The sequence below is a fragment of the Monodelphis domestica genome, chromosome 2, assembly GCF_027887165.1.
Source record: "Monodelphis domestica isolate mMonDom1 chromosome 2, mMonDom1.pri, whole genome shotgun sequence".
NCBI classification, from domain to species: Eukaryota; Metazoa; Chordata; class Mammalia; order Didelphimorphia; family Didelphidae; genus Monodelphis; species Monodelphis domestica.
In genome coordinates, this window is record NC_077228.1 from 181,442,042 (window position 1) to 181,466,585 (window position 24,544).

Sequence of the window (24,544 nt, forward strand, 5' to 3'; positions counted from 1 at the left end):
CTAGAGGCCTGTTTCCTCTAAGAGAAGTACCTGAAATAGGACGAAATGGGGATGTGGTGACTTTAAGACATAGGATACCGTTTACTCCCCAAGAAATAAATGAATTTACACGAAATATCCCCACATATGAACAAGATCCTTTTCTAGTAACAAAAAAGATGGGAGACATATTTTTTCAATATAATCCGTCTTACAAGGACGTTGAGAGCTTACTACAGGCTTTTTTAAGTGAACGTGAAAAAAATAAAATAATTGCTCATGTCAACAAAACCCGGGGGCGTAATGCAGCACATTGGCCATCTCAGGATCCCGAATGGGACTATAATAATCCTGAGGACTATCTACAACTATACCGTTGTAGAGAGGCCATCCTCACAGCCATGAAGGAATGTGCGGACAGTACAGATAAGTGGATGGAACTGGAAAAAATTAAGCAAAAGGAAAACGAAACACCCTCCAGATTTATGGACAGAATTATCGAGTTTGGGGACAGATACTTAGATTGGGACTTAAATAAAGAGAATAGTTTAAGACAAGTTAGAAGAATCTTTGTAAATAATTCATGCAAAGTAATTAAAAATTATTTTAAAACACAATGCCCAAGATGGTCAGATATGGACCTTGAAGAATTGCGAAAAACAGCTATATATGTTTTTAAGGGAAACGAAGAAAAGGAGAAAGAGAATAATGATGACATGGAGGAAATGAAGAAAAAAATGAGATGTGTAATAGATAGGATAACTAAATTAGAAAGTGGGCATGATAATGAACCAACGACAATTGCCCCTCTCCAGAAATCCAATTATCAATCCATTACTTGCCACTTCTGTGAGAAGAAGGGCCACAAAATGATGGAATGTAGAACCTTTCTTAAGATGTTTGGAAGGAATACACAGTTTAATAATGGTTTTAGAAATAATAACTATAGAAATTATGATAATGGTTATAGAAACCAGAATTCTAGAAATTATAATAATGACTATGGAAATAACTATAATGAATATAGAAATAAGAACTTTAGAAACCAGAATTATAGAAATAGGAATTGGGAATTTAATGACAATGCTCAAATTGAAGAAAATTTTAATGATAATACTCAACAATATATGAGAAATGGCGCTCGTCCAAAAATTACTCGAGGTACTAATGACCCTCAGAGAGGTGCCCCTCAGGGGGGTGCCCAAGGAATATCCCAAACACAATGATGGTGCCCGGGGGGGGCTGGGGCACAGGAATCAGAGGATACAACCTTTGATTTCCCAGACCCTGATGTCCTACTACCCGTTGTCCCTATCCACTGCCCTCCCCATACTAATGAACCCCATGTTACCTTAAAAGTGGGTAACACTTATTATGATTGTCTATTAGACACCGGAGCTTCCTGGTCTGTATTAAAGAGAACACCTGATTTACAATGTTATTCTATTGGCTCAGAGAATGTAATGGGAGTATCAGGAATAACCCAAAGAGTTAAAAGACTTCCTCCTAGAATGGTGTCTGTAGGACCCCTAGAGGTACAACACTCCTTCCTTTTGATGCCTGACTCCCCTTTAAATTTACTGGGGAGGGACCTTCTATGCAAACTCAGAGCCACAATAACCTGCTCCCCAGATGGCTCATTATCATTAGAAGTACCAGAGGAATCTTTAAATTTACTCCCTGTACTTCTCTCGGAAAACCAGGAGGCAAAAGAACCTTCCATTTTTGAAATACCTAAAGATATACCGGAGTCTCTTTGGGCCACATCTTCTTCTGACGTAGGCTTACTCAAATCTGCTGTTCCTGTGCAGATAAAAACTAAATCTAGCCCACCTCCTTCTATCCCTCAGTATCCCCTCTCAAAGGAGGCAATTGAGGGTATTACACCAGTTATTAACTCATTAATAGAACAGGGAATAATAATCCCTTGCAAATCTGAATACAACACGCCCATCCTGCCAATTAAAAAACCAAAAAAAGGACCCGATGGCAAACACATCTATAGATTCGTACAGGATCTAAGGGCAGTGAATAATCACGTTATAAAGAGACACTCCGTAGTTTCTAACATACATACTATTATTTCATCTATTCCTAGCACAGCTACATACTTTACAGTAGTAGACTTGTGTTCAGCTTTCTTTTCCATACCAATACATGAAAACTCCAGGCATATTTTTGCTTTCACCTGGAAGGGCTCACAATATACCTGGTGTCGGCTGCCACAGGGTTATGTCGAAAGTCCGAGCTTATTTGAGCAAATTTTGAGCCAAGACACAGACAATATAACATTTAAAAATAGCAAATTAATCAAATATGTAGATGATCTACTCTTGGCTTCAACAGATGCAGAAACATGTCAAGAAGATAGCAAACACCTTCTTTTGGAATTGCACAAAAGAGGACATAAAATCTCTAAGGATAAAGTTCAATGGTGTCTCCAAAAAGTAGAATATTTGGGATTCATCTTGACTGCGGGTGCTCGTTATATTTCTCCAAAACGAATTGAGAACATTCAAAAATTGAGTGCTCCTACCACTAAGAAACAGCTGAGAGCAATTTTAGGAGCAACAGGGTTTTGTAGACAATGGATTCCATGCTATGGGGAAATCACTAAACCCCTTATAGCATTAACAAAGGATTCGGTTCCTGAACCCCTCAAATTAGAGCCTGAACACTTGTCAGCTCTAACAGATCTGAAAAAGGCTATCATGTCTGCCCCTGCTCTAGGCATCCCAGATTACAACAAGCCATTTACCTTATATGTGCATGAGCGAAGAGGAGTAGCCTCTGGTGTGTTAACTCAGACTTTGGGACCTTCTCAGCGCCCAATTGCTTATTATTCTGCCCAACTAGACCCAGTAGCAGCAGGAGCACCACCATGCCTTAGAGGAGTAGCTGCTACAGCCTTACTAGTAACAAAAACCGTTGATTTAGTATTGGGATGTCCATTAACAATAATGTGCCCACATGAGATTGAAGCATTATTGGTAAAACATAGAACACAGGCATTCTCGGATCAGAGAATTACAAGGTATGAAATAACCTTATTAAATAGTGAAAATATTACCTTGAAACGCTGTTCAACTCTTAACCCTGCCACCTTGCTTCCAGATTTACCCACTTCAGGAGAACCACTACATAACTGTGAAACATTAGTGTCCATGGCAGAAAAGCCTCGAGATAATCTCTTGGACACTCCCTTAGACAATGCAGATCTGATTTTATTTACCGATGGTTCCTCTTTTATGAGGGATGGCATACGTTACACTGGAGCTGCCGTAGTCTCAGAATTTGCCACTGAATGGTCAGCTTCACTACCTTCTAACATTAGCGCTCAAGGAGCAGAACTCATAGCTCTAAAACAAGCTTGTATAATTGCCAAGGATAAAAAGGCAACAATTTATACAGATTCTAGATATGCTTTCGGCATTTGTCACTCAGTCGGGATGCTATGGCTCCAAAGAGGATTTTTAACCTCAGCTGGAAAATCCATAGCTAATGCAGAAATTATTAATGAAGTTCTTTCTGCTCTCAAACTGCCTAAAGCCCTAGCTGTAGTTCATTGCTCTGCCCATACAGGTGGCTCTGACCCTGTCTCTAGAGGAAATGACCGAGCAGATGCCGCTGCAAAACTAGCAGCCATAGAAGGACCTGGATTAATTTTAACATTAACAACCACTGATAATTTAAATTTATCACTCTCCTATAATGAAAAGGAAGTGGAAAAATGGAAACAAAAATTTAAAGCAAAACAAATTAATGGAGTATGGGTGTCACCTGAAGGAAAACCCCTGCTCCCTAGAAGTTTCTATAACCAAATTTGCCAATCTATTCATAAAAATGGTCATTTTGGCACCCAGGGCATCGTGGACTCTGTCAAGAGAGTATGGATAGCCCCTGGTATAACTACTGTAGCCTCTAAAGTATGTTCAGCCTGCCCTATTTGCCAGGCATATAACCAACATGCATATCGTGGAAAAGCCTTTGGGGGACGTCCTCTGGCTTACACACCTTTTGAACATCTACAGATAGATTTCATTACAATGCCAAAAGCTGGACGTTATAAATTTTGTCTAGTAATTGTAGATCAACTAACCAGATGGCCGGAAGCATTTCCTACGACCCGAGCCACAGCAGATTTTGTTGCAAAGATACTTTTAAAAGAAATTATTCCTCGTTTTGGCCTACCAGCACGTATTGACTCCGATAGAGGGAGTCATTTTACCGATTCTGTCTTAAATCAAATATATTCTTGCTTGGGGATAACTCCAAAATTCCATGTTCCATATCACCCCCAGAGCTCAGGCCAAGTGGAGAGGATGAATAAAGAACTTAAGACTATGATTGGCAAATTATGCACTGAGACCCATTTAAAATGGCCTGAAATTCTCCCTCTGGCCCTATTTTATCTTAGAAGCAGGCCTAGAGGAGACTTACATATTTCACCGTTTGAGATGCTTTTTGGACATCCGCCTATACAGGCTAAGCCTTTCTCCCCGGCTTATACATCGCTATTAGGGGGAGATATTACTATTGCTTCCTATATACAGGAGTTACAGCACAAACTACGTGAACTTCATGAATCCGGAGCTGCAGTACAAGCTGGACCATTAGACTTTTCTCTGCATGACCTGAACCCAGGAGATAAAGTTTATATCAAGAATTTCAAGCGAACTGGAGCAACTCAACCTTCATGGGAAGGACCATTCCAAATATTATTAACTACTCCAACATCTATAAAGATTGGAGAAAGAGACTCTTGGATTCACTGCTCACATGTGAAGAAAGCATCTTCTGCTGAGACTGATTGACTCTATCCTATCATATGAATTGTGACTCTATCTTATCATATGAATTGGAGATAATAATCCATAGACAAATGGATGTTTTTTTTTCAAGAATATATTGAATTACTGATTTTTTTCCTTATTTTTTCTTATTTCTTTTTATTTTTTGATCAGAATATTTGATTTTTTTCTCATTTTTTTGTACTGAAGGTACACATAATTAATATTAATATTATTTTTTTCCCTGCAGTAATACAAGTTAATATATATACTCTTGCTATAATATCAATATATGCCTAAAAGCTTTAAACTATGGGAACCTGCCATTTATTGATAAAATATTATAGGACTGTGATTAATGTTTGTGTCTGATTCCAGGAAAAGGGATAAAAACAAGGAGCACAGACTAAACCTGAATAGTGCCAATAGAGCACACATGAAATATTAAAGTGAGACTCAAGGTTGCGACGCTTAACTTATGTTTAAGTCGTAGGACTTCCTTGTATCTACACTCCTTTCGAAGTACTCAAACAAGTACAAAGCTTGACTATCATGCTGGCTCCCTATATCCCTGAGGAAAAAAATCAGACAAGGGAATGACATTTCCCCATCAAAATAAAATTCTAATTCTTTCCTTCTTATATTATGGCAACTTCCTGTAGTCTTGGCTACAAATGGCTAAGTGAAATATTACTGTATTCTGTCCTACATACTTGTGGGATAGAAATTACTTTAAACTGGACCTATACAAGGCCTATTTTGAATTTTTCTTATGTTTTTGATTATTTTTTTCTATTCTTTTGATAATTGACACATACAACCCCATAACTGAACATTGCATTCTGAGCTAAACTTGATATTTTTTTTTTAATACTTACTTCAGGGGGGATTGTATTTTAATTTAAAATCTAAGAATTTTTGAATTTTTTTTGTTTGAGATTTTATTTTTATAAAAATCCAAGACTTTTGTTTAAGATTTTACTTTTATAAAAAATTCAAAGATTTTGATTTTGTTCAAGAAAAGATCTTCAAGAAAGAAGCTTGAAACTTTTATATCCAGAGAATGAACTGTTACAGAAAGATGCCAAAAACCTACACTTCATCAAGAAGATCAAGAATGAACTTTGGATGTGATTGATTGGACTGAACTTTTGATTGAACATTTATTGTAACATTTATGCCAAAAGGGACTGCCCCTAATTTGGCTTTCTGTCAATGCGCCTAGCAAACATTGGTTTTGCTTTCTTTTCTTTTCTATTTCCTCTCTCACTATTCTAATTTCTCCTAGAAAATTGAATATTGTGTATATCTTTAGTTAGAAGTGAATTTAGAACTACAAAATGATTATGTTAAATGATCAATGGGGAGACTAGTCTCCCAATGATCATCAGGGGGGATTGTAAACCTCAAAATTCCTTAGACTTATAAATGTTGGAAATTTCACCATTGGGATATTTCATACTTGGAAAATTTCTTACTGATAGTCTATTGGAATGGGAACTCCATTGGCATGGGAGGTTCCCTCTCTTCCCTTCTTAAGATTACTTTAGGACAGAAACCCTTTGCTGAACAATGGAAAGGACTTTGACCTATGCTTAAGCATAGAACAGGAATTTCTTTGAGTCTTGATTGATTTAGAATTGATACAATGGAGATACTTGGAATAAATCTCCACCCTATTCAGTCCTAATAGGATTGAGTAAGGGCTGCAGCCTAGATCAAAATTTAATTATTCCAATCTCTACCATACTCAAGTTAACAGGATTTAGAAAGGGCTGTAGCAAAGGAGTATAGATTTAATCATTGGAAAATATGACCTTCAACAGACATGTGCAAAAAGCCAGAAACCTCTGGGCGGTCCTGGGTTAAGCGAGAGCCTCCATTGACAGGGAAATTGATGAAGAGTGATTGGTAGATGTGAGGACTGAGGGGAGGCAACTTGGATGGTGTCCTTAAAGATAGGAGGGTCTGGAGACTGAAAGGGGGTTGAGTTTTTGGTCGGTGGTTCCTGGGCTCTGAGGAAGCTTGCTCTAAAGGAAGCTGAAAGTGGGGGCCTCTGAGACTGTTTCTCCATTTTGGACACGTGAGTGAAAGGGACTGCTCTCTTTTCTTTGCCCCAGCTATCTAAGGGCTTGGGCCTTTTGGCCCAGCCTAAACAGAGGGGGTATTTAAGCCCTATTCCCTTCTCTCCCCTTTCTCTCTCTCTATATATCTCTAATTCCTTTCTTGCTCCTATTGTAATTAAACTCCAAAAGGCTGACGGCTGACTTGAGTTTTTCATTTAGGAATTACATAGCTGATTCCTTGGCGACCTTAAATTAATATATATCAGTCTTTTAAAGTGATTCCCTTGTAACAAGAGCTATTTGGAATTATGCCCAGAGAGTTATAAAACTATGTATATCCCTTGACCAAGCAAAAAAAAAAAACTTGTATGTTCTGTGTGTCCCAAAATATGTAGAGCAGCTCTCATATTGCAATGGCAAAGAACTGAAAATTGAAGGGATGTCCATTGGTTAAGAAATGGCTAAACAAACTGTGATATATGATTGTGAGGGAATCCTACTACACCATAGGAAGCAATGAGCAGATTATTTTTTAAAACTTGGAAAGAACTACAATAATGAATGAAATTATTAGAATCAAGAGATTCTATACAGTGTCATATTTAATATTTAAAGAATAACTTGGGAATGTTCACTTCTAGAGAATGAACTGAAGTGAAAACACAAAAGACACAATCTACATATACATAAATGCTTGCTGGATGATGCCTTAGTACAGGGATGTAAAGAATGCTAATTGACTTTTAGAAATAAGAGAGATCCTAGCTCCTTTCTCCTTTTGCCCACTGCTTATCACATTCTTCAGGAGGTCTCCCACTGTGAACTTTTTCATTAGGGAGCATATAGGCAAGAAGGTGCAACAACTATGTTTCATTAGAGATACGGAAAATCCATAGTTGCAACCATTCTCATTCAGCGCTCTTGGCCTTGATCCATTTTTCCCTGGGCTGAATCAGTCCCTAATTCATGGAAAGTAAGACATTTTCCCAAAGATAAGAGATTGGCCGTGTCACCCTAACTGAAAATGTGCTTAGCTAGTGTCTAGCATATAGGGATCCCTTAATAATGCTCTCATTTCCCCCACTCTTCCCTTTTTAATTTTTCCCCTGCCTTCTGTCTCCCCCATCCTCCCCTGGAGTAGTTCATGAGAATGCCCCTCCCCAACCACAGAAACAGTGACAATTCTGCTTTCAGCAGTGCTTTATTGGCAGAAGCAGAATATAATGCAGCCTACTAGTCAAGAATCTGTTTTGACCCCAAAGGAAGGGACGATGGGATGTCTGAGTCTCAGAGGGAGTTTTTCAGATCCCCAGGCCAACTCCAACTCTTGTCTGGGGCCCCAAGATTTCCGCAGGTCCAGGATCCATAGCCAATAAATTGTTCTTTCCTGAGTCTGTGCATCTGGGAGCCTGGGGTGAAAGCTTGACTCCAGAAGACATCTAAAGTGGGGAGACAAATGGTACCCAGTGAACTCGTACTGTTAGTCTCAAGCAGGAAGCTTGGTTTTGAGGGTGAAGCCAGTGAAAGATTCAGTAAGAAGTTCGGCTACAGGGAGAATGAGATGCTTCTCCTGGATGCCTTTGACTCCCCCATCCCTGCCCCCCTCAACCAAGGAAGGAGGTTTGAACAGACTTGTGAGAACAAGCAGAAGTGGTTGAAAACATAGCCAGCAAATAAGTCTAAGAATGAGTTCAGGGCAAGATGGACTCACCCCAAACTCTAGATCTAGGAATTGAATATCAAGAGCCCCTGGTTACCACAGTGAATAGTAAGCTCCTGAGAGATTTTCTCCATCCCACAACGAGTGTGAACCTCAGTCCTTCCCTCCCCCTCCAGAAGCTTGGGTACTCAACTCACCAGGAAGGGGGAAGATTCCTAGCCCTAGGAATGGAGGTACCCCATTTACCTGGATGGTCCTCATCTGCCTTTCCAGGCTGAGAGGTTCAGCTTGGGGATTCTATTACAGCTCACGAAACCCTTTGGGTAGATATTGGCCCTGAAGATGTGCCGGGGGACAGTGGTAATGCCAGTATTGTCACAGATGATTCGAGACAAGGAGATTCTTATCAAGGCTTGGCGCTGCCTCTGGGTGAAGACTCCTCGATTCTGCCACCAGAACCTTCAACAAAAGTGGCTATGATGGGGTGGGGTGGAAAGGAGCAATTGCACAAGACCCTTAAGACAAAGCAAGCAGCAGGGATGGAGGCAGAAAATTTGGTCTTGGGTGGAATTCCCACCTAAGGCCTTGCCCTGATTTTCCCAGTTCCAAAAGAAATAAGACACATCAATTGCTCTCATTCCTCCCTTTGACTCTCAGGTGAGAATTTGGAAGGAAGAATCATTCTTCCTTCAAGCAGAGCACCTACCTGTCTCCATCTCTTGCTCTTCTAAACTGGTTCTCAAAAAGACAGGCCAAAAGGGGTCCTACTCTGGCCCCAGGCAACAAGGGCTCAGCAACAGCTCCGATCCAGATGTCAATGTTGTCAGGAGTCCCATACAAACGCATGAACTTCTGTGCCAGATTGCTGTTCTTCAGCACCCGGGCAAGTTGGGACAAAGTTCGGGGTTGGGAGAGTCCACAGAAGCGTCTCCAAGCATTGTACCCTAGAGCCAAGAAGGGAGCAATTTTGGTCTCATCCCTTTATCTTCCCCGCCTTTGGGTAAGAACCTCACTGTTCTGGACAGCACAGCTACCTTGCACAAGTCTGGCCAGCCTCGATAAATTGAGAGCATCCATGTTCTCACACAGCCAGTATGGATAGCTTCTTGTGTAATCACAATATATAGCAAAGTTCACATGACCCATAGCCACTTACCTAATGATTTTTAGACTGCAAGGTTAGTAGCCATTAAGAATAATGGAGGGAGGGGGCAGCTGGGTAGCTCAGTGGATAGAGAGCCAGGCCTAGAGACGGGAGGTGTTCTGGGTTCAAATTTGACCTCAGACATTTCCCAGTTGTGCAACCCTGGGCAAATCACCTAACCCCCATTGCCTAGCCCTTACCATTCTTCTGCCTTGGAACCAATACACAGTATTGATTCCAAGACGGAAGGGAAGGGTTAAAAAAACAATGGAGGGAGAGGTCAAAGGCAAGGTGAATTTTGCAGCTTTGGATCACAGCCATAGAGATGCATAGGATTTATCTGATCTAATCCCTTAGTTGCACTGCTGAGAAACTGTAGACCCAAAGTAATGTTACTTGCCCACAGCCTCACAGATAGACTGGCACAGCTGGACTGTGAAAGTAGGCCCTCGAACTCCATATCCATCACTTTTTCTCAAGGTACCATGCTATGGCTGTCTCCGATGATAGTCTGACTACTTGAATTTGAAAAGCCTGGCTCCAAAGGGTCAAGTTAAGCCTCTCCAGGGAGGAATTGTCCAAGCCTGGTTTACACCCAGCATTCACCCTGGGCAACGGCCTGGATGCATGAATTTGGGGGCAAGATAACCGTGTGAGCTACAACTCAGCCCCTAAAAGAACAAAAGAATGAAGGCCTGGTTGGCCAGAGAAAGGACTACAAGTATGGGGATTAGAAGAACATTTCTGAGTTTAGCTAGGGGAGAAGAAGAAAGTATAAGGATCATAAGGAACAGGAAACGACTGAGGCCCCCTCCTTCCTCTCCTTCCCATCACCCCCAGGTTAGCATGCTGGAGCTCAGAGGCTGCCCCAACCTGTTTAGTGGCCTAAGGTCTGTCCTATTACTGACTTCACCCCCTGTTGGTGATACCTCTTTAAGCAACCTAAATTAGGAAGGAAGTACTGACCTTCTATAGGTCGGGTAGGACACCTCTGGTAAGGAAGGAGAAAAGTGCTCCTGGGGCAGAGCCTTTTCCTGAGCTAACCCACATACTGCAGCCCTTCCCATCTTATCACAGCCCATTACATCCCAGCATGGGCATAAGAATGGTCTAACTCTCTCACCTGGGAGACCATGATCCCGGCTGCGCTGCATGTTGAGAGCTGCCAAGTCTAGCCCAATGCGCCGGATCTGTCTGAATAACTTGTCCCTGAGTTCATCCACGAGTATCTCATCTTGACGGTTCAGTTTGGCAGGAGTGGCCATGAGGCCTCGGAGAATGGGGTCAATTCCACCTGAGAAGAGCCCAAATACTAAATTGAATTGTTTAAAAACTTTACTCCCAGGGGCAGCAGTGCTCAGATGGATCTCCCTAGGACTGGTAGCCATGATCATCTAGAAACCTTACCCATTCCCTGTCTAGTCTCACTCAGCCTCCAGAGGAAAGAAACCTTTTTTTGGAGGGAAGATTAGCCAGTGAAGGGCAGTGGTGCATGAGCCCACTGGTACTACTGGTAAGGAAAGTCTGTCTCCATTCTTTCAAAGAAAAGACATCTGTGTGATCCACTGAATCTTGCCCAGGAAGGACCATTGCTAACTTCCCCCTTAACCAGAGATTGCCAATAGTCATGGTTACCTTCATTCACAACTCTCCAGCTGGCAAAAAAGGCAGTGCTGAGAGGCACTCGAGAATTGGGCCCCAAGGACTGGTACTGATTGCCCAAGCGGAACATGAAGGGTTGGATCATAGTGTGACCAAAACGGAACGCCAAGGTGAAGACGTTAGAGACGCGAGGATCCACTCGAGAGGAGTAGCCTCGGTAGCAACCCAGAGCTTTTCTGGCCCTGGCCCGACCCAGAACAAGAGGCAGGAAGTCTCTGTAGGTGATGATCTAGAAGAGATGACAACCAGGGAAATGATTTCCTATGTTCTTCACCCAGAAGTCAATTGTTCATTCAATCTTTCCTTCAAGAAGTGTTTCAATGTGTTCCATTTATATCTCAAGCACTATGCTATAGGTCCTGGGGTTTCAAAGACAAAAATGAAATGATCCCTGCCTTCAAAGAGCTTACAATCTTTTGGAAGGAAAATAAGCAAATAACAAATGTTTATATACAAAATAAATGCAAAAAATATCAGTGGGGGGGATCAGTGAGGGAAAGCGCTTGAACTGAGTCTTGAAGGAGGAATATTAGAAGGCAGACAAGAGCAGTGAGAAGGTAATGGGTCGCTACTAGAACTTCTTGGGCAAAAGAGTGACATGGTCACACTCGTGCTTTGGGAATACCATTTTGGCAATAGTCTGGAGGATGGATTGGAGAATAGAGATATTTAAAATCAAGGAGGCCAATTAAAAAACTAGTGTAGTTGTCCAGATAATAGATGAGGAGTGCTTAGCATCAGATTGTCAAAGGTGGCAAAAAAGGAAAATGACAAATGGAGGGGCTGTGAAAAAACAGGCATATTGATGTTCCCTGGGTCCATCATGCAAATCGGTATGGCCATTCCAGAAAGCAGTTTGTAACTATGTCCCTAAATCATTGAACTGCAAACCCTTGAGGCCTATTCTCTGAGGGGAACAAAGAAAGGAGAAGAGGACCCATATGTAAAAAGTGTTTTTAGCAGCTCTTTTTGGAGCGGGAAAGAAGTGGAAACTGAAGGTGTGTCATTTGAGAAATGACTGAACACATTTTGGAATATGAATGTAGTAGAATACTATTGTGCCATAAGAATTGACAAAAGGGATGGTTTCAGAGAAGACTGGGAAGACTTGTATGAACTGATGGAAAGTGAAGTGAGCAGAACCAGGAGAATAATTTAGACATTAATAACACTATGAAGACAAAACAACTTTGAGAGTTGAGAACGCTGTTTAATGCAATGACCTACCATGCTTTCAGAGGACTAATGAGGAAGAATGCTGTTTATCTCCTCACAGAATGGTGATGAACTTGGGGTGCAGAATGAGACATAACATTTCTGATCAATACAGGAATTTGTTTTCCTTGACTATTAAAATTTGTTATAAAGATTTTGTTTTTCTTTTTTCCATGATGGGGGTGTAAGGAGGTAAGTGGGAGAATAGAAATCAATGCTCGGTAATTTTTAAAAAGTAAAGTAAAATAAAAATTACTTGAATGATTAATGGTTCTAGGGGTCAGCGAGGTGGCTCAGTCGATTGTAAGCTAGGGTTCAAATCTGGCCACAGACACTTCTTAGCTGTGTGACCCTAGTCACTTAATCCCTACTGCCTAACCCTTACCACTCTTCTGCCTTGGAACAATACACAATGTTTCTAAGGTTCTAAGATGGAAGACAAAAGTTTTTTAAAAAATGATTAGCTCTGAGGAAAACAAGTAGCAAAGGGGATAGAATGTCTTGAGTTCAGAAGGCCTGGGTTCAAACGGGACCACAGATACATTCTAGCTGTGTGATCCTGGGCAAGATAATTACCCTCCATTGCCAAGTCTTAGCACTCTTCTGCTTTAGACCTGATACTTAGTATTGACGCTAAGACAGAAGGTACAGATTTGAAAAAATTAATGGGTTTGAGGACTTGAATCTAAGTGACTAAGGATGGTGATGTTCTTGACAGAAATGAGGTGGAAAGAAGAACAGAATTTAGAAGAAAGATAAACAATTTCAGCCATTCCCTTTTCCATTTGGATAACACCTTCTTCTCAAAGTAACCTCCAATATCTATCATCGATTTCTTGTCATCTTTTCCAGTCCTAGGGAGGCTGATTATCCTCCATGGGGAACAGATCCCTTAGTGAAATGAATGGCAGGCATGAGTCTAGGGCTCCAGGTCCCCTGGCTCCAACCCAAGAGTTTTGTACTAGGCCAATCTGACACAGCTTCATTGGACCCCTCTCCCATTTGGACCCAAGCAGGTGGCTACATGTATCCCCCTGTAAGTCCTTTCTAGTCTAGGAAAGAGAGCTATTATCTCTGTTTTGAACTGCCCTGGCTTCTCACTCCAGGGGAAGATAGTGGACCTACCTGGACCATCGCCCCAACAATCTTGCGAGCCTCCTGGTAGAGTTTCTCTCCACTCCAACCGGGATTTAGTCGTTTCAGCTCCCGAGCCAGCCGGTTGTGCTCTCGCACAAAGAGGGTGTGTATTGCTGTTAGTTTGGGAGTTTCGCTTGCTCGGCTGTCACCTTTGAAAAACCCAAATTCAGATGACGATCAGACCCTTCCAAAGAACATCCACTGCTCAATGGAAACCATTTGTTTAGGCTGGATGCCATCTAACGCAAGCTTTTGACTCTGGGCTTTTATTTCCCCAGCTAAACGCTAAAGGGCTTTCCAGCCCGCTCCTGGGGTCTGAGAGAAGGACTGTGGATTTCTGAGGGCAGATCTCTACAGATGTGCTTGTATCCCCAAAAGGCTAGAGAAGGCCCTGGCTGGGAGGATTCATGCAAAATTGAGAATCCTAGATTCTGGAAGAGAAATCTTCACGGAACATGTAGGAATAACCAGAGATTCGATCCACAAGGAGAAGATGTGGTGGCCAGGGGCATGAACGAGTTTTGAAATCTTAAATCTAACTGTGAGGGCCCATCAAATCATAATTTGCACACACTTGCTATTACTCTACAACAGTCTTTACTCTTCTCAAACATTTAGACTGAATGTCTCCTTTCTGTTTTCTTCAGTTAAATGGGGCAAGAAATAATGAGAGATGGACAAAAATAAACACACAAATCTGCCCTTGTACAGATAGAGAAGTGAATGAGTAGTAGATTAGTGCATTTTTCTTTATATTTTTGCTGTTAAATATTTTTAAAACCCTTACCTTCTGTCTTGGAATCAATACTGTGTAGAGTGGTAAGGGCTAGGCAATGGGGTTTAAGTGACTTGTCCAGGGTCACACAGCTAGGAAGTGTATGAGGCCAGATTTGAACCTAGGACCTCTTGTTTCTAGGCCTGGCTCTCAATCCACTGAGCTACCCACCTGCCCCCTTTGTCATTAAATATAATTATTTTTATAACTGAGTTCTATATGGGATAATAGGACAGCTAGGTGACAGAGTAGATTGAGCTCTGGGCTTGTAGTCAGAAATGAGTTCAAATCTGGCCTCAGACACTTATTAGTTGTGTGACTCTGGGGAAGTCACAACTCAATTTGCCTCAGTTTCCTCATCTATAAAATAAGTTGGAGAAGGAAGTGACAAGCCACTCCAGTGTCTTTGCTGAGAAGACCCCAAATGGGCTCACAAAGAGTCATAAACTACCGGAATGACCAAACAACAACAATGACAATAACATGGGAAAATAGTCATAGTTTAGCAAATTAATAGAACTCCAGGAAATCTATACATTATTTCCCCCTGCTAGGGGAATTGGCCTCTGTTCCCTTAGCCCTAATATGTGCAAAATAGGAGATAGACAGCATTAAGAATTTTAGAAGTCATCTTATCCAACCCTTCTATTTTATATAGGAAGAAATTGAAGTGTGGAGAGAAGTAAATTGTCCACTGTCACACAGGAAGAAACAGTACCAGAATTTGCCCAAAAGTCCCTGACTCCAGAGCAGTGTTTTTTCTGCCATCCCTCACTCGCTTTATACCCAATATTGTTATTGTTATTGAGTTGTCTGAGTCATATTTGACTCTCTGTGATACCATTTTGGAGTTTTCTTGGCAATGATACTGAAGGGGGTTGCCATTTCCTTCACAGCTCATTTTATAGGTGAGGAAACTGAGTCAAATAGAGTAAAGTGACTTGCCCAGGATCACACAGCTAGTATGTGTCTGATGCTAGATTTGAATTCACAGGATGAGTCTTTCTGGCTCTCATTCCAGTGTTCTATCTACCGTGCCACCTAACTGTTGCTTCATACACCATTCTGCATTTAAAGACATTAAAGGTATGAATGAGATGATTGGGACCTGTGGGATAACTATACTGACAAAGAGCATGCTGCTCCCTCACTTTCCCACAATGGCCCCAGAAGCCTAGCAACCGCTTTCTCCCAAGCCCACATGCCTCACCTGCCAGGAAGCAGGGGATTCGAGCTTCACGGTTAGTAAGCAGGCAAGGGTCTTCACGGTTGTTGTCAAAAGGCAGAAGAGCCCTCCCATTATCTTGGAACCGAGTGTTGACAGCCATCAGTCCGAGTTGATTGGATGTATTCCTTAGCCGGGTGGCAAGGGCATCCTCACTACCATAAACCATGCTGGCATCCACAAAGGAGGTGAGTGCATTAATCTGATTGAGGACACAGTTCTTTTTCCCGGGACAGGAGGGTGCAGATCGGAAAAAAGGGATACAGTCCTTCTGATTAGTAATTCGAGGGTCGTTTGGTGGGATCTGTAGAAAGAACAAGGTGGAAAAGACTAAGGTAGATGAAACTGAATCCTGCCTTCACCCCCATCAGAGAGTTCCATTTTCTGTCATTTCTCTTTATCTTAAAAACCTAGCTCAAAACTCACCTTCTCTAGGTTGACTTCCCTTTCTGACAATAGTACTCTTTCTCATAGAATATCGAGGTAGAAGAATCTAAAACCTAATCCAGTCCCACCCTGTCATTTTAGAGAAAACTCAGAGAGTTGTTCCTACTCCAATACATCTTTCCCTGAACTATCAAAGTCATCTTCTCAAATTGCTGATCTGACAATGTCACCTCCCTTCCTACCCTACCCCCATTCACTAAACTCTAGTGACCCTCTATTACCTCAAAATTAAATTCTCCATTTGGCTTAGAAAGCCTTCCTACCTTTCTAGTCTTCTTCCACCTTACTCTCAACCACATACTCTTGTGATTCAGTGACATGGGTCTCCTTGCTCATCCTCATTCCATCTCCAGACTCTAGACATTTTCATTGACTTATCTAGAACACTCTCCTTCCTCATCTTCACCTCTTGGTTTCCCTAATTTCCTTCAAGTTCTAGCTAAAATCCCACTTTCTATAAGAATGGCTCTTCTCAATACAAATGTCTTTGCTCTAAGACTATCTCCAGTTTGTCCTACGTGTATCCTTTTTTGTCCATAGTTGGTTTGTAGATTGCCCTCCCCTCATTAGGATGTGAGCTTCTTGAGAGTAGGGGCTGTCCTTTGCCTTCCTTTGTATTTCTAGCACTCAGCATGGTGTCTGGCATATAGTAGGTATTTAATAAATGCTTGACTTGAGCTGCCCCTGCCTCTGCCTCTGCCTCTGCAAATCTTTTCTTTCCTACAAAACCCTATTTAAGCAATATTTTTCTATGAAGCCTTTCCTTCTACACCCCAGCTATCATAAGGATGATATTAGAAATTGTCTTGTTAATATTAGAGATAAGAAGTAGAGAAGCTGGCTTGAGAAGGGATTGGAATTTGAAGCAGATCTGAGACAGTGTCAGTTTCAAATGTTGACAGTGTGTGTGGAAGGTCTAATGGTTTTTCTGTGACAGTTGGTCTCTGGGAGTGGCAGTTACTCTCTCTGAGTGTGGCAGTTACTTTGAGGGAGTTGGCAGTTACTCTCTGGGAGGTAGTTAGCAGTTATTCTCTCTCTTGGAGTTCTGGAAGCAGGTGACATCTTTTCTCTCTCTCCTCACTGTCTGAGGTAGAAGGAAAGGAGGGAAAAACCTGAAGGAGCTAAGTGATTTTCCTTTTCCAACTTGGGAAACACTAGTGATTGTCTACTGCTGTTATATAAATTGTTTTTATATCTGAGAAGACCAAAGAAAGACCTAGTCTTTGGTTTGGACTCTGAGTCTGTTAAGGTTCTGAGTCCTAACTTGGTTCTTGCTGAGGCTCAGTCAGTTAGCCTTTGTTATTTTTATAACTTGGAGATAAAGTTAAGAATTATAAGGATAATAGTGTTTAGTTTATTGTAGAATAGTGAAAATTTGGGTTAGTCAGATCAGGAAGGATCAATGTAGCCTGAGGAAACAGAAGTGGTTCCTTGTGGAACCAGGGAATTTTCATTTGGGTCGAGTTAGAATCCTTTAGAGTTGGAAATACTTTTTTATCCTTATATTCTCAATAAATAGTTTATTTTTATATCACAAGTCTCCTTAGCATCTTTGTACCTGGCCCTGAAGAGTTCACTTATGAGCTTCACTTCACTGATATAAATTGAAGATACTTTGTAAGCACAGCAAGCAGAGTATCAAATCAGTTTATAAATCAACAAATGATTAATCAATTCATTCTACCATTATTTTTACTCTATTAATGCCCTCCAGCCCCCTCTCTATATTAACCTTGTAGAGATACCCCTTCCACATCATGACTTTTCTCATGGTTTCAATACATCAAAGATCAGCATAAGAAATCAAATGGAAATTTGGGGGGAGTTTTTTGGAAGCCATAGACTGCACACAAAGCTCCAACAGATGACACAAAAACAGTTTAGAAATTATATAGTCTATGATCAAATACTTAAACCAAATTTTATGGCAAGGAACTATAAATACCCCATAACATAAAAAGAAAAAAATTCAAGTTTCCTGTCTGGAGGGGAAAAAAATTTTACATGGATTTTCCAGATTGTGGAGGCCATACCCTTAACCTCCGTGACGTGGAAAGAATATCTGTGTTTTATTTTGTATACATTTTGCATATTGTGATTTCTGTCTGTTATTTCTCCATGAGGCCAAGGATTCTTTTTTTTTATGACTTTCTTGTTGTTGTTCTCTTAATGCCTAGCATAGTGCCTGGCACAGAGTATGCTTATAAATTGACTGCTGGGGTGCAGCTAATTGGGCTCAGGGGCTAGAGAGCCAGGTTGAAGTCAGGTGGTCCTGGGTTCAAATATGACCTCAGATACTTATTGGCTGTGTGACCTTGGGCAAGTCACTTAACCATAGTTGCCTAACCCTTCTGCCTTGGAACCAATATTTAGTATCTATTCTAAGATAGAAGATAAGGATTAAAAAAAAAGACTGACTGATTGAATGGATCCTAGGAAGTGCTGAATTATTCCCTCACAATTTCTTGTCTCTCAAGCTAGAATATAATGTCCTTCAGAGCAAGGGCTACATTGTTCTTCAGCATCCTCAGCTCCCTGAAGGCCTCACACAGCGCTGACCATAGTAGAGCCTCAATACCTAAGTCTTACACTGCATTACCTCCTCACCCTCAGAAGCCATACCTTGATGGGGAAACAAGGGGGGAGCTGGGCACAGCTCTTCTCACAGTCGATCCCCATGGTGAAAGCCACCTTGGCTGGAGACTCGGGGCTGAAGTCCAGGTCATGGTCAATGAACTGACCCCACTGCATGAACATGAGCGCCCTATGACGGTCCAAGGTAACCTTTCCTTCAGGGAAGCGGACAATCTGATTGGAGACGGCTCTGACCTAAAGGAAAGATAGAGTTAGGACAATGGAGCTGATAATTTGTCCAGAGCCTCCCAAGAGTTAAGGTAGAACCTGGGATGAAATAGAGAAAAATGGATTCCTTGCTCTTGAGATCATGAAACCATAGTCTTTTCCTTGACTCTAGAGTTATTACTAAGGTGGGGCAAATATGAAAAAGTCCTGCTTGGGCTTAAGTTTAGAAGACACCAAACTGATCCTAAAGCTGATAGGGATGATAAAGAGCATGAACACCCAGGGCTCAACCGTCAACGTTGCTTATCCACTTCCCCATCCCCTTGTGTCCCAGCTCTCCAGTCTAAGGATATTGGAGACCAGCTTCTCTTTTTCACCTCCAACAATCCAAGGCCTTAATCAGGGACCGGGTGCTTTTGGTGGGGAGAGAAGCAGGTGCGTAAAAAAATATGTTGGTGGCCCCCAGATCCCCACCATTCTTAGCAAGAATAATGAATTAAATTAGGAAACTATTGCTTCATGCCTCTCCTCCCTTTCACAGTTGGACTCAGTAAGAGCAATCTACATTTTGCTTTTTTTTTTTAAACCCTCACCTTCCATCTTAGAATCAAAACTATGTTTTGGTTTCAAGGTAGAAGAGTGGTAAGGGCTAGGCAATGGGAGTTAAGTGACTTGCCCAGGGTCACACAGTTAGGAAGTGTCTGAAGTCACATTTGAATCCAGGACCTCATTTCTAGTCCTGATTCCCAATCCCCTGAGTCACCCAACTGCCCCTGTAATCTACATTTCTTGCTTCTTCCCATTCTTCTTCCTGTTCATTTCCCAACCCTTGCATTCTGGCTTCTAATCTCATCCCTCCACTGAAAATGTCCTCTCCACAGAATCCTGGACATATCTCAAGGCTCTCTCTTCAGTCCCCTTCTGTCTCTCTGTCTCTCTATCTCTCAGTGTACTCTCATAAGCCTCTTGTGGGTTTAGTTATCATCTCTTTGCCTGTGACTAGCAGATTTACACATCTAACTTTAATCCCTCTCCAGAGCTCTAAACTTGAGCCACCAGGATCCATGTAAGACATCATTGGCATATTAGATGGTACCTACTGTATTCTCCCCCGTGTCACTAAATATAAAATATAGGCTTCTTGGGGATGGAGACTTTTTTATTTTGTCTTTATATCCTTAGTGTTAGTAGGTTTTTTTTTTTATTTTAATTTTTAAATTTTATTTGATTCCATTATATTAGAGGAAATTACCAGATGATCCACAGGGGTGAGCCTCTCCCCACCCCATGTGCCAGTGTCCCAGGGGTCTATTTTCCCTGCTTGAAAGTAAAAAATATCTTTTTTTTTTTTTTTTGGTGCAAGAATCCCTAATTATAGATTGTACTTGCCACTCTCCCGACTTACAAGAAGCAGCTTCCGTTTACTGCATTTGGGGCTCTAGTTCTCTATGTCCCCTCCAGGAAGTGAGCACCTACCCCTTGCTCAAAGCCTTTAGAGTAATTGTCCTTTACATCATCAGACCTAGAAGCTCTGAGGCGGATCCACTCCAGGCTCAACCACAGTGTAGCTCTGTGACCCTGGGCAAATCATTTAAGCTCTCCCTAGCCTTAATTTCTTCACCTGTCAAATGGGGATAGTAATAGCACCTACCTTCAAGGGTGATTGTGAGGCTCTAATAAGATACTATTTGTAAAGAAAACACTTTAGGAACAATTCATAGACTGCCAGGACTAGAGTTGGGAAGACCTGAGTTCGAATCTGCCCTCAGACACCTGCTAGTTGTGGAACCCTGGGCAAGTCCCTTAACATTGCCTAGCTCTTACCTGTCTTCTGTCTTAGAACTGATACTAAGAAAGAAGGGTAAAGGCTATTTAAAAAAAAAAGAATTTTACAAACTTTAAATATAAATGATGTTTATATAAATATCTTATTTATATTAGATAAATTATATTTCTAGAAATAGATTTGTTTATGATATATCACATAAATTCAGGTTATGTATTTGCTTATAATATATATTTGGTTTATATAAATGCTAGTTCTTGTTATATTGCTAAACTGGGCTCTGAAGAGGAAAAGACAAGAGGGAATAAATGGAGTCGAATTTATCGGCTGGGCTTGGACCTACCAGATGTTCAGGAGAAGAAGTTAGCCCCTGCGGAGCCCACAGCGATCTAACTGCTCTCCAGCCTTACCAGGGGGAGAATGAATCCGTTCCTCCCCTTCCCAGGTGTCCAACCATAAGGGAGAGAGATTCTGTCTTCATACTCTGCAGGCAGCCAACGGGCCAAGGCTTGGTTCGATGCTCCCAGTAAAGGATTCCTCCTGGAAACAGTAATGTGTGCATGGATGTGTTTGTGTACATGTACATATATATTGGGGGGAACAGTCAGGAGGAGAATGAGAGGGGGAGAAAATATCAAGGATCCGGAAGAAAGCTAGGACCTTCTTACCTACGGAGTAGGAAAACAGAGTTGTTGGGGGGAATAAATAGAACATTTATTAAGTATTAATTGCTTAAGTGTGGGCAGCTAGGGGGTGCTGTGGATAGATGGCTAGCCCTAGAGTCTGGAAGATCTGAATTCAAATACCTTCCGTCTTGGAATCAGTACTGTGTATTGGCTCCAAGGCAGCAGAGCAGGAAGCGCTAGGCAATGGGGTGAAGTAACTTGCCCAGGGTCACCCAGCTAGATGTGCCTGATGTCATATTTGAGCCTCGGACCTCGCCTCTCTGGGCCTGGCTCTTTAACCGTTGGGCCACTCAGCTGCCCCCAGGGAGCACACTGCCCCCCGACCCCCACTGCTTTCTGCCGCGCGGCCCTCCCGTACCTATTGTTGCATCTTCCGGTGATGGTGCGATATCTGCTCCTTAGAGCACACTTGACTTCCCCCTCCTGAGAGGCACAGCCCGAGGCGTTGGACAGGAGGTCTAGCTGGTGCGGGCTCAGCACATCTGGGGAGGGGATGGAGAGGAGGAGCTGGGGGGGAGGGGCACAGCCAGACTTTTCTGTCCCACAGAGCCTTGCTTGCCCTTCGTGGCCCTCTCTCAGGAAGCCTTCTCGAGGCTCCTGGCTCCAGAGGCCACCTCGGGTGGGGAGGAGGAGCCCGCGCGCCGCCTCCAGGAGGGCAGGGGAAAGACAGGGCTGGATCAGAACCGCACCTGACAGGTTGAAAGGTCTCGGGTGCTGGGGCTGCACTTTCCCTTCCAGCAGACTCAGGGCCACGTGCATGTAGTCGGCGGCTTGGACGGCCATCCTGGTCCCTGCGGCGGGCCGCTTAAAGTAGGCCAGGAGGTCCATGGGGCTCACAGTTCCGCTCTGCAGCCTCTGCTTTATGCTGACCAGACACAGCAGAGGGGAGGGCGGGGGAGGGAAGGAGCGCTTATTAAGCGCCCGCGCGGCGCGCCGGGAGTGTCCCCAATTCCCTCAGTCTTTGTTTCGAGGCAGAAGAGCAGCAAGGGCTCACCACAGCCCTGGGATGGGGTTACCCCCATTTTGTAGTTAAGGAAACGGAGGCAGCAGCAGAGATTAAGGGACTCGTCCAGGGGCCCACAACGAGTACGCGGCCTCCCGTCCATGCGCCTCTAGGCAGGAAGGGCACCCAGGAGGACCAGGGGAGGGCCATGGACAGACAGACAGACAGACAGACAGACAGACGGACGGACGGACGGACAAGGCGCATAAAGTAGACCCTCTTCCTCCCCCCCTTCCCGCCTGATCCCAGGTACGGGGCCCCCAGGAGTATTCACCTTTCCCGGGTCTGTTTGTAGGCCCTGGCCACAAGTCTCTTGGCCTCTTTCATGCAACTCATCACCACTGAAGTCTCCACCTCCTGGGCACCTGCTGCTCAGATGTCCAGAGAATAAATGATGGAGGGAGCTCAGGTCCCAGGGATTACCCCTGCCCAGCACCCTTGGGTTTAGACTTTCTTTTTTAACCCTTACCTTCCATCTTGGAGTCAATACTGTGTATTGGTTCCAAGGCAGAAGAGTGGTAAGGGCTAGGCAATGGGGGTCAAGTGACTTGCCCAGGGTCACACAGCTGGGAAGTGTCTGAGGTCATATTTGAACCCAGGAAGGACCTCCCATCTCTAGGCCTGGCTCTCCATCCACTGAGCTACCCAGCTGCCCTCTGGTTTAGACCCTGTCTCCCCTCTTTTCCCAAGACAATGTGAAGTTCTCAGACTCATCTTCCCCCCTTCCCCAACCCATTCTGATACCCAAGTGACTAATTACCAATGGAGGCAGTGCCCTCCGAGGCCTGGGGCAGAGTCAGCATCGCCAGGAGCCCCACAAGGGGCATAAGCAACTTCATATCTGAAAGAGACGCCCCCATCCCAGGATGAGAGACCTCAGTCAAGAACACCAAGTCATAAGCAAGGGAGCATAAAGCTGGAAGGGGCCTTCGGAATCATCGTTTTACAAATGAGTAGACACGTAGGCCAAGACAGTCCAAAGGATTGGTTCAAGATCCCTGAGATTCAAACCCTGGTCTTGACATTCCTGAATCCAGCACTCCAGCCACCACACCTTCTCACCTTTTCTATACAGTTGTAGATTTCCCTTCAAGAAATTTTTTTTCCATTCAACAAAGTTCTAAAACGAGAAGAAAAGGGGAAAAAGAGGTTCCCAAGAGACCAAGAAATCTGTAAAATGATTCTTGTGATCATTCATTTCTTCTAAGTAGGAATATCAATAGGATTCTAAGTTTGGAGCATTAAAAACCAAACACAACTAAAAAAGGGAAATGATTTGTCCAGGGTCTCACAGTTTTCCTCATTGATTATTTTTACATAATTACATGGAATATTATATTATTACATATCATATTTCTTTTACATGATCTTATATTACATATTATATTACTTCTACACAATTCTATATTATGTATTATATTACTTTTACATGATTCTATGTTTTATGTATTATATTACTTTTACATGATTCTATATTATTGTTATACATTAATACAATACATACTCATTAGATTAATTTTACATAATTCTGTATTATTTCATAATAGATTACTTTTGTATAATTCTATATTCTTACACATTGTATTGTTTGCTGCTGCTGGTTCAGTCATTTTTCAGTCCTGTCTAACTCTTTCTGACCCCATCTGACTTGCCATTTCTTTCTCTAGCTCATTTTAAAGATGAGGAAACTGAGGCAAACAGGGTTAAGTGACTTTGTTCAGGATCACAGAGCTAGTGAGTGTCTGAGAGACTTTTTGATTTCAGGTATGGCTCTCTCCTAACTGCCATTATATTACTACATATACATATTATTGCATATTTTATTTTATATGATGACATAGCATTACTTCAATAATGATAGCAAAGGGATAGCTATGTAGTACAATGGATAAAGTACCAGGCCTAGAGTTAAGAATACCTGAATTCAAATCCAGCCTCAGATACTTACTAGCTGTGTGACCCTGGGTAAGTCACTTAACCACATCTGCCTCAGTTTCCTTTTCTGTAAAATGATCAGGAGAAAGACACAGCATACCATTCCAGTATCTTTGCAAGAAAACCCCAAATGGGATATAGACTCTAAACAAGCACCCTAGTGCAAATATCAATAATATGGAAATATGTCTTGATCAATGACACATGTAAAACCCAGTGGAATTGTGCTTTG

General features: G+C 42.4%; 1 protein-coding gene across 1 annotated transcript; it reads right to left on the minus strand.

Annotated features, from left to right (window-relative positions):
- Window positions 1-8,017: 8,017 nt before the first annotated feature.
- Window positions 8,018-23,237, minus strand: EPX (eosinophil peroxidase). The gene is made up of 13 exons (XM_007481825.2): window positions 23,138-23,237; window positions 22,652-22,745; window positions 22,064-22,239; window positions 21,733-21,856; window positions 21,099-21,228; window positions 18,723-18,929; window positions 15,639-15,957; window positions 13,642-13,802; window positions 11,275-11,530; window positions 10,763-10,933; window positions 9,202-9,439; window positions 8,742-8,954; window positions 8,018-8,274 (listed from the first exon to the last, which is right to left on the minus strand). Exons 1-12 carry the CDS (start codon window positions 23,235-23,237, stop codon window positions 8,753-8,755), a joined length of 2,178 nt encoding a protein of 725 aa, XP_007481887.2. The 3' UTR covers window positions 8,018-8,274; window positions 8,742-8,752.
- Window positions 23,238-24,544: the final 1,307 nt, after the last annotated feature.

Bases quoted from the DNA above. Each gene is read 5' to 3' on its own strand.
- EPX (XM_007481825.2), bottom strand. From the start codon at position 23,237: ATGGGGGCGTCTCTTTCAGATATGAAGTTGCTTATGCCCCTTGTGGGG. The intron at 22,240-22,651 runs GTGAATACTCCT...GTGTCTGGTCAG, and splicing joins TACAAACAGACCCGGGAAAG to CATAAAGCAGAGGCTGCAGA. The intron at 18,930-21,098 runs GTAAGGCTGGAG...TCTTTCCTTTAG, and splicing joins ACGGATTCATTCTCCCCCTG to GTCAGAGCCGTCTCCAATCA.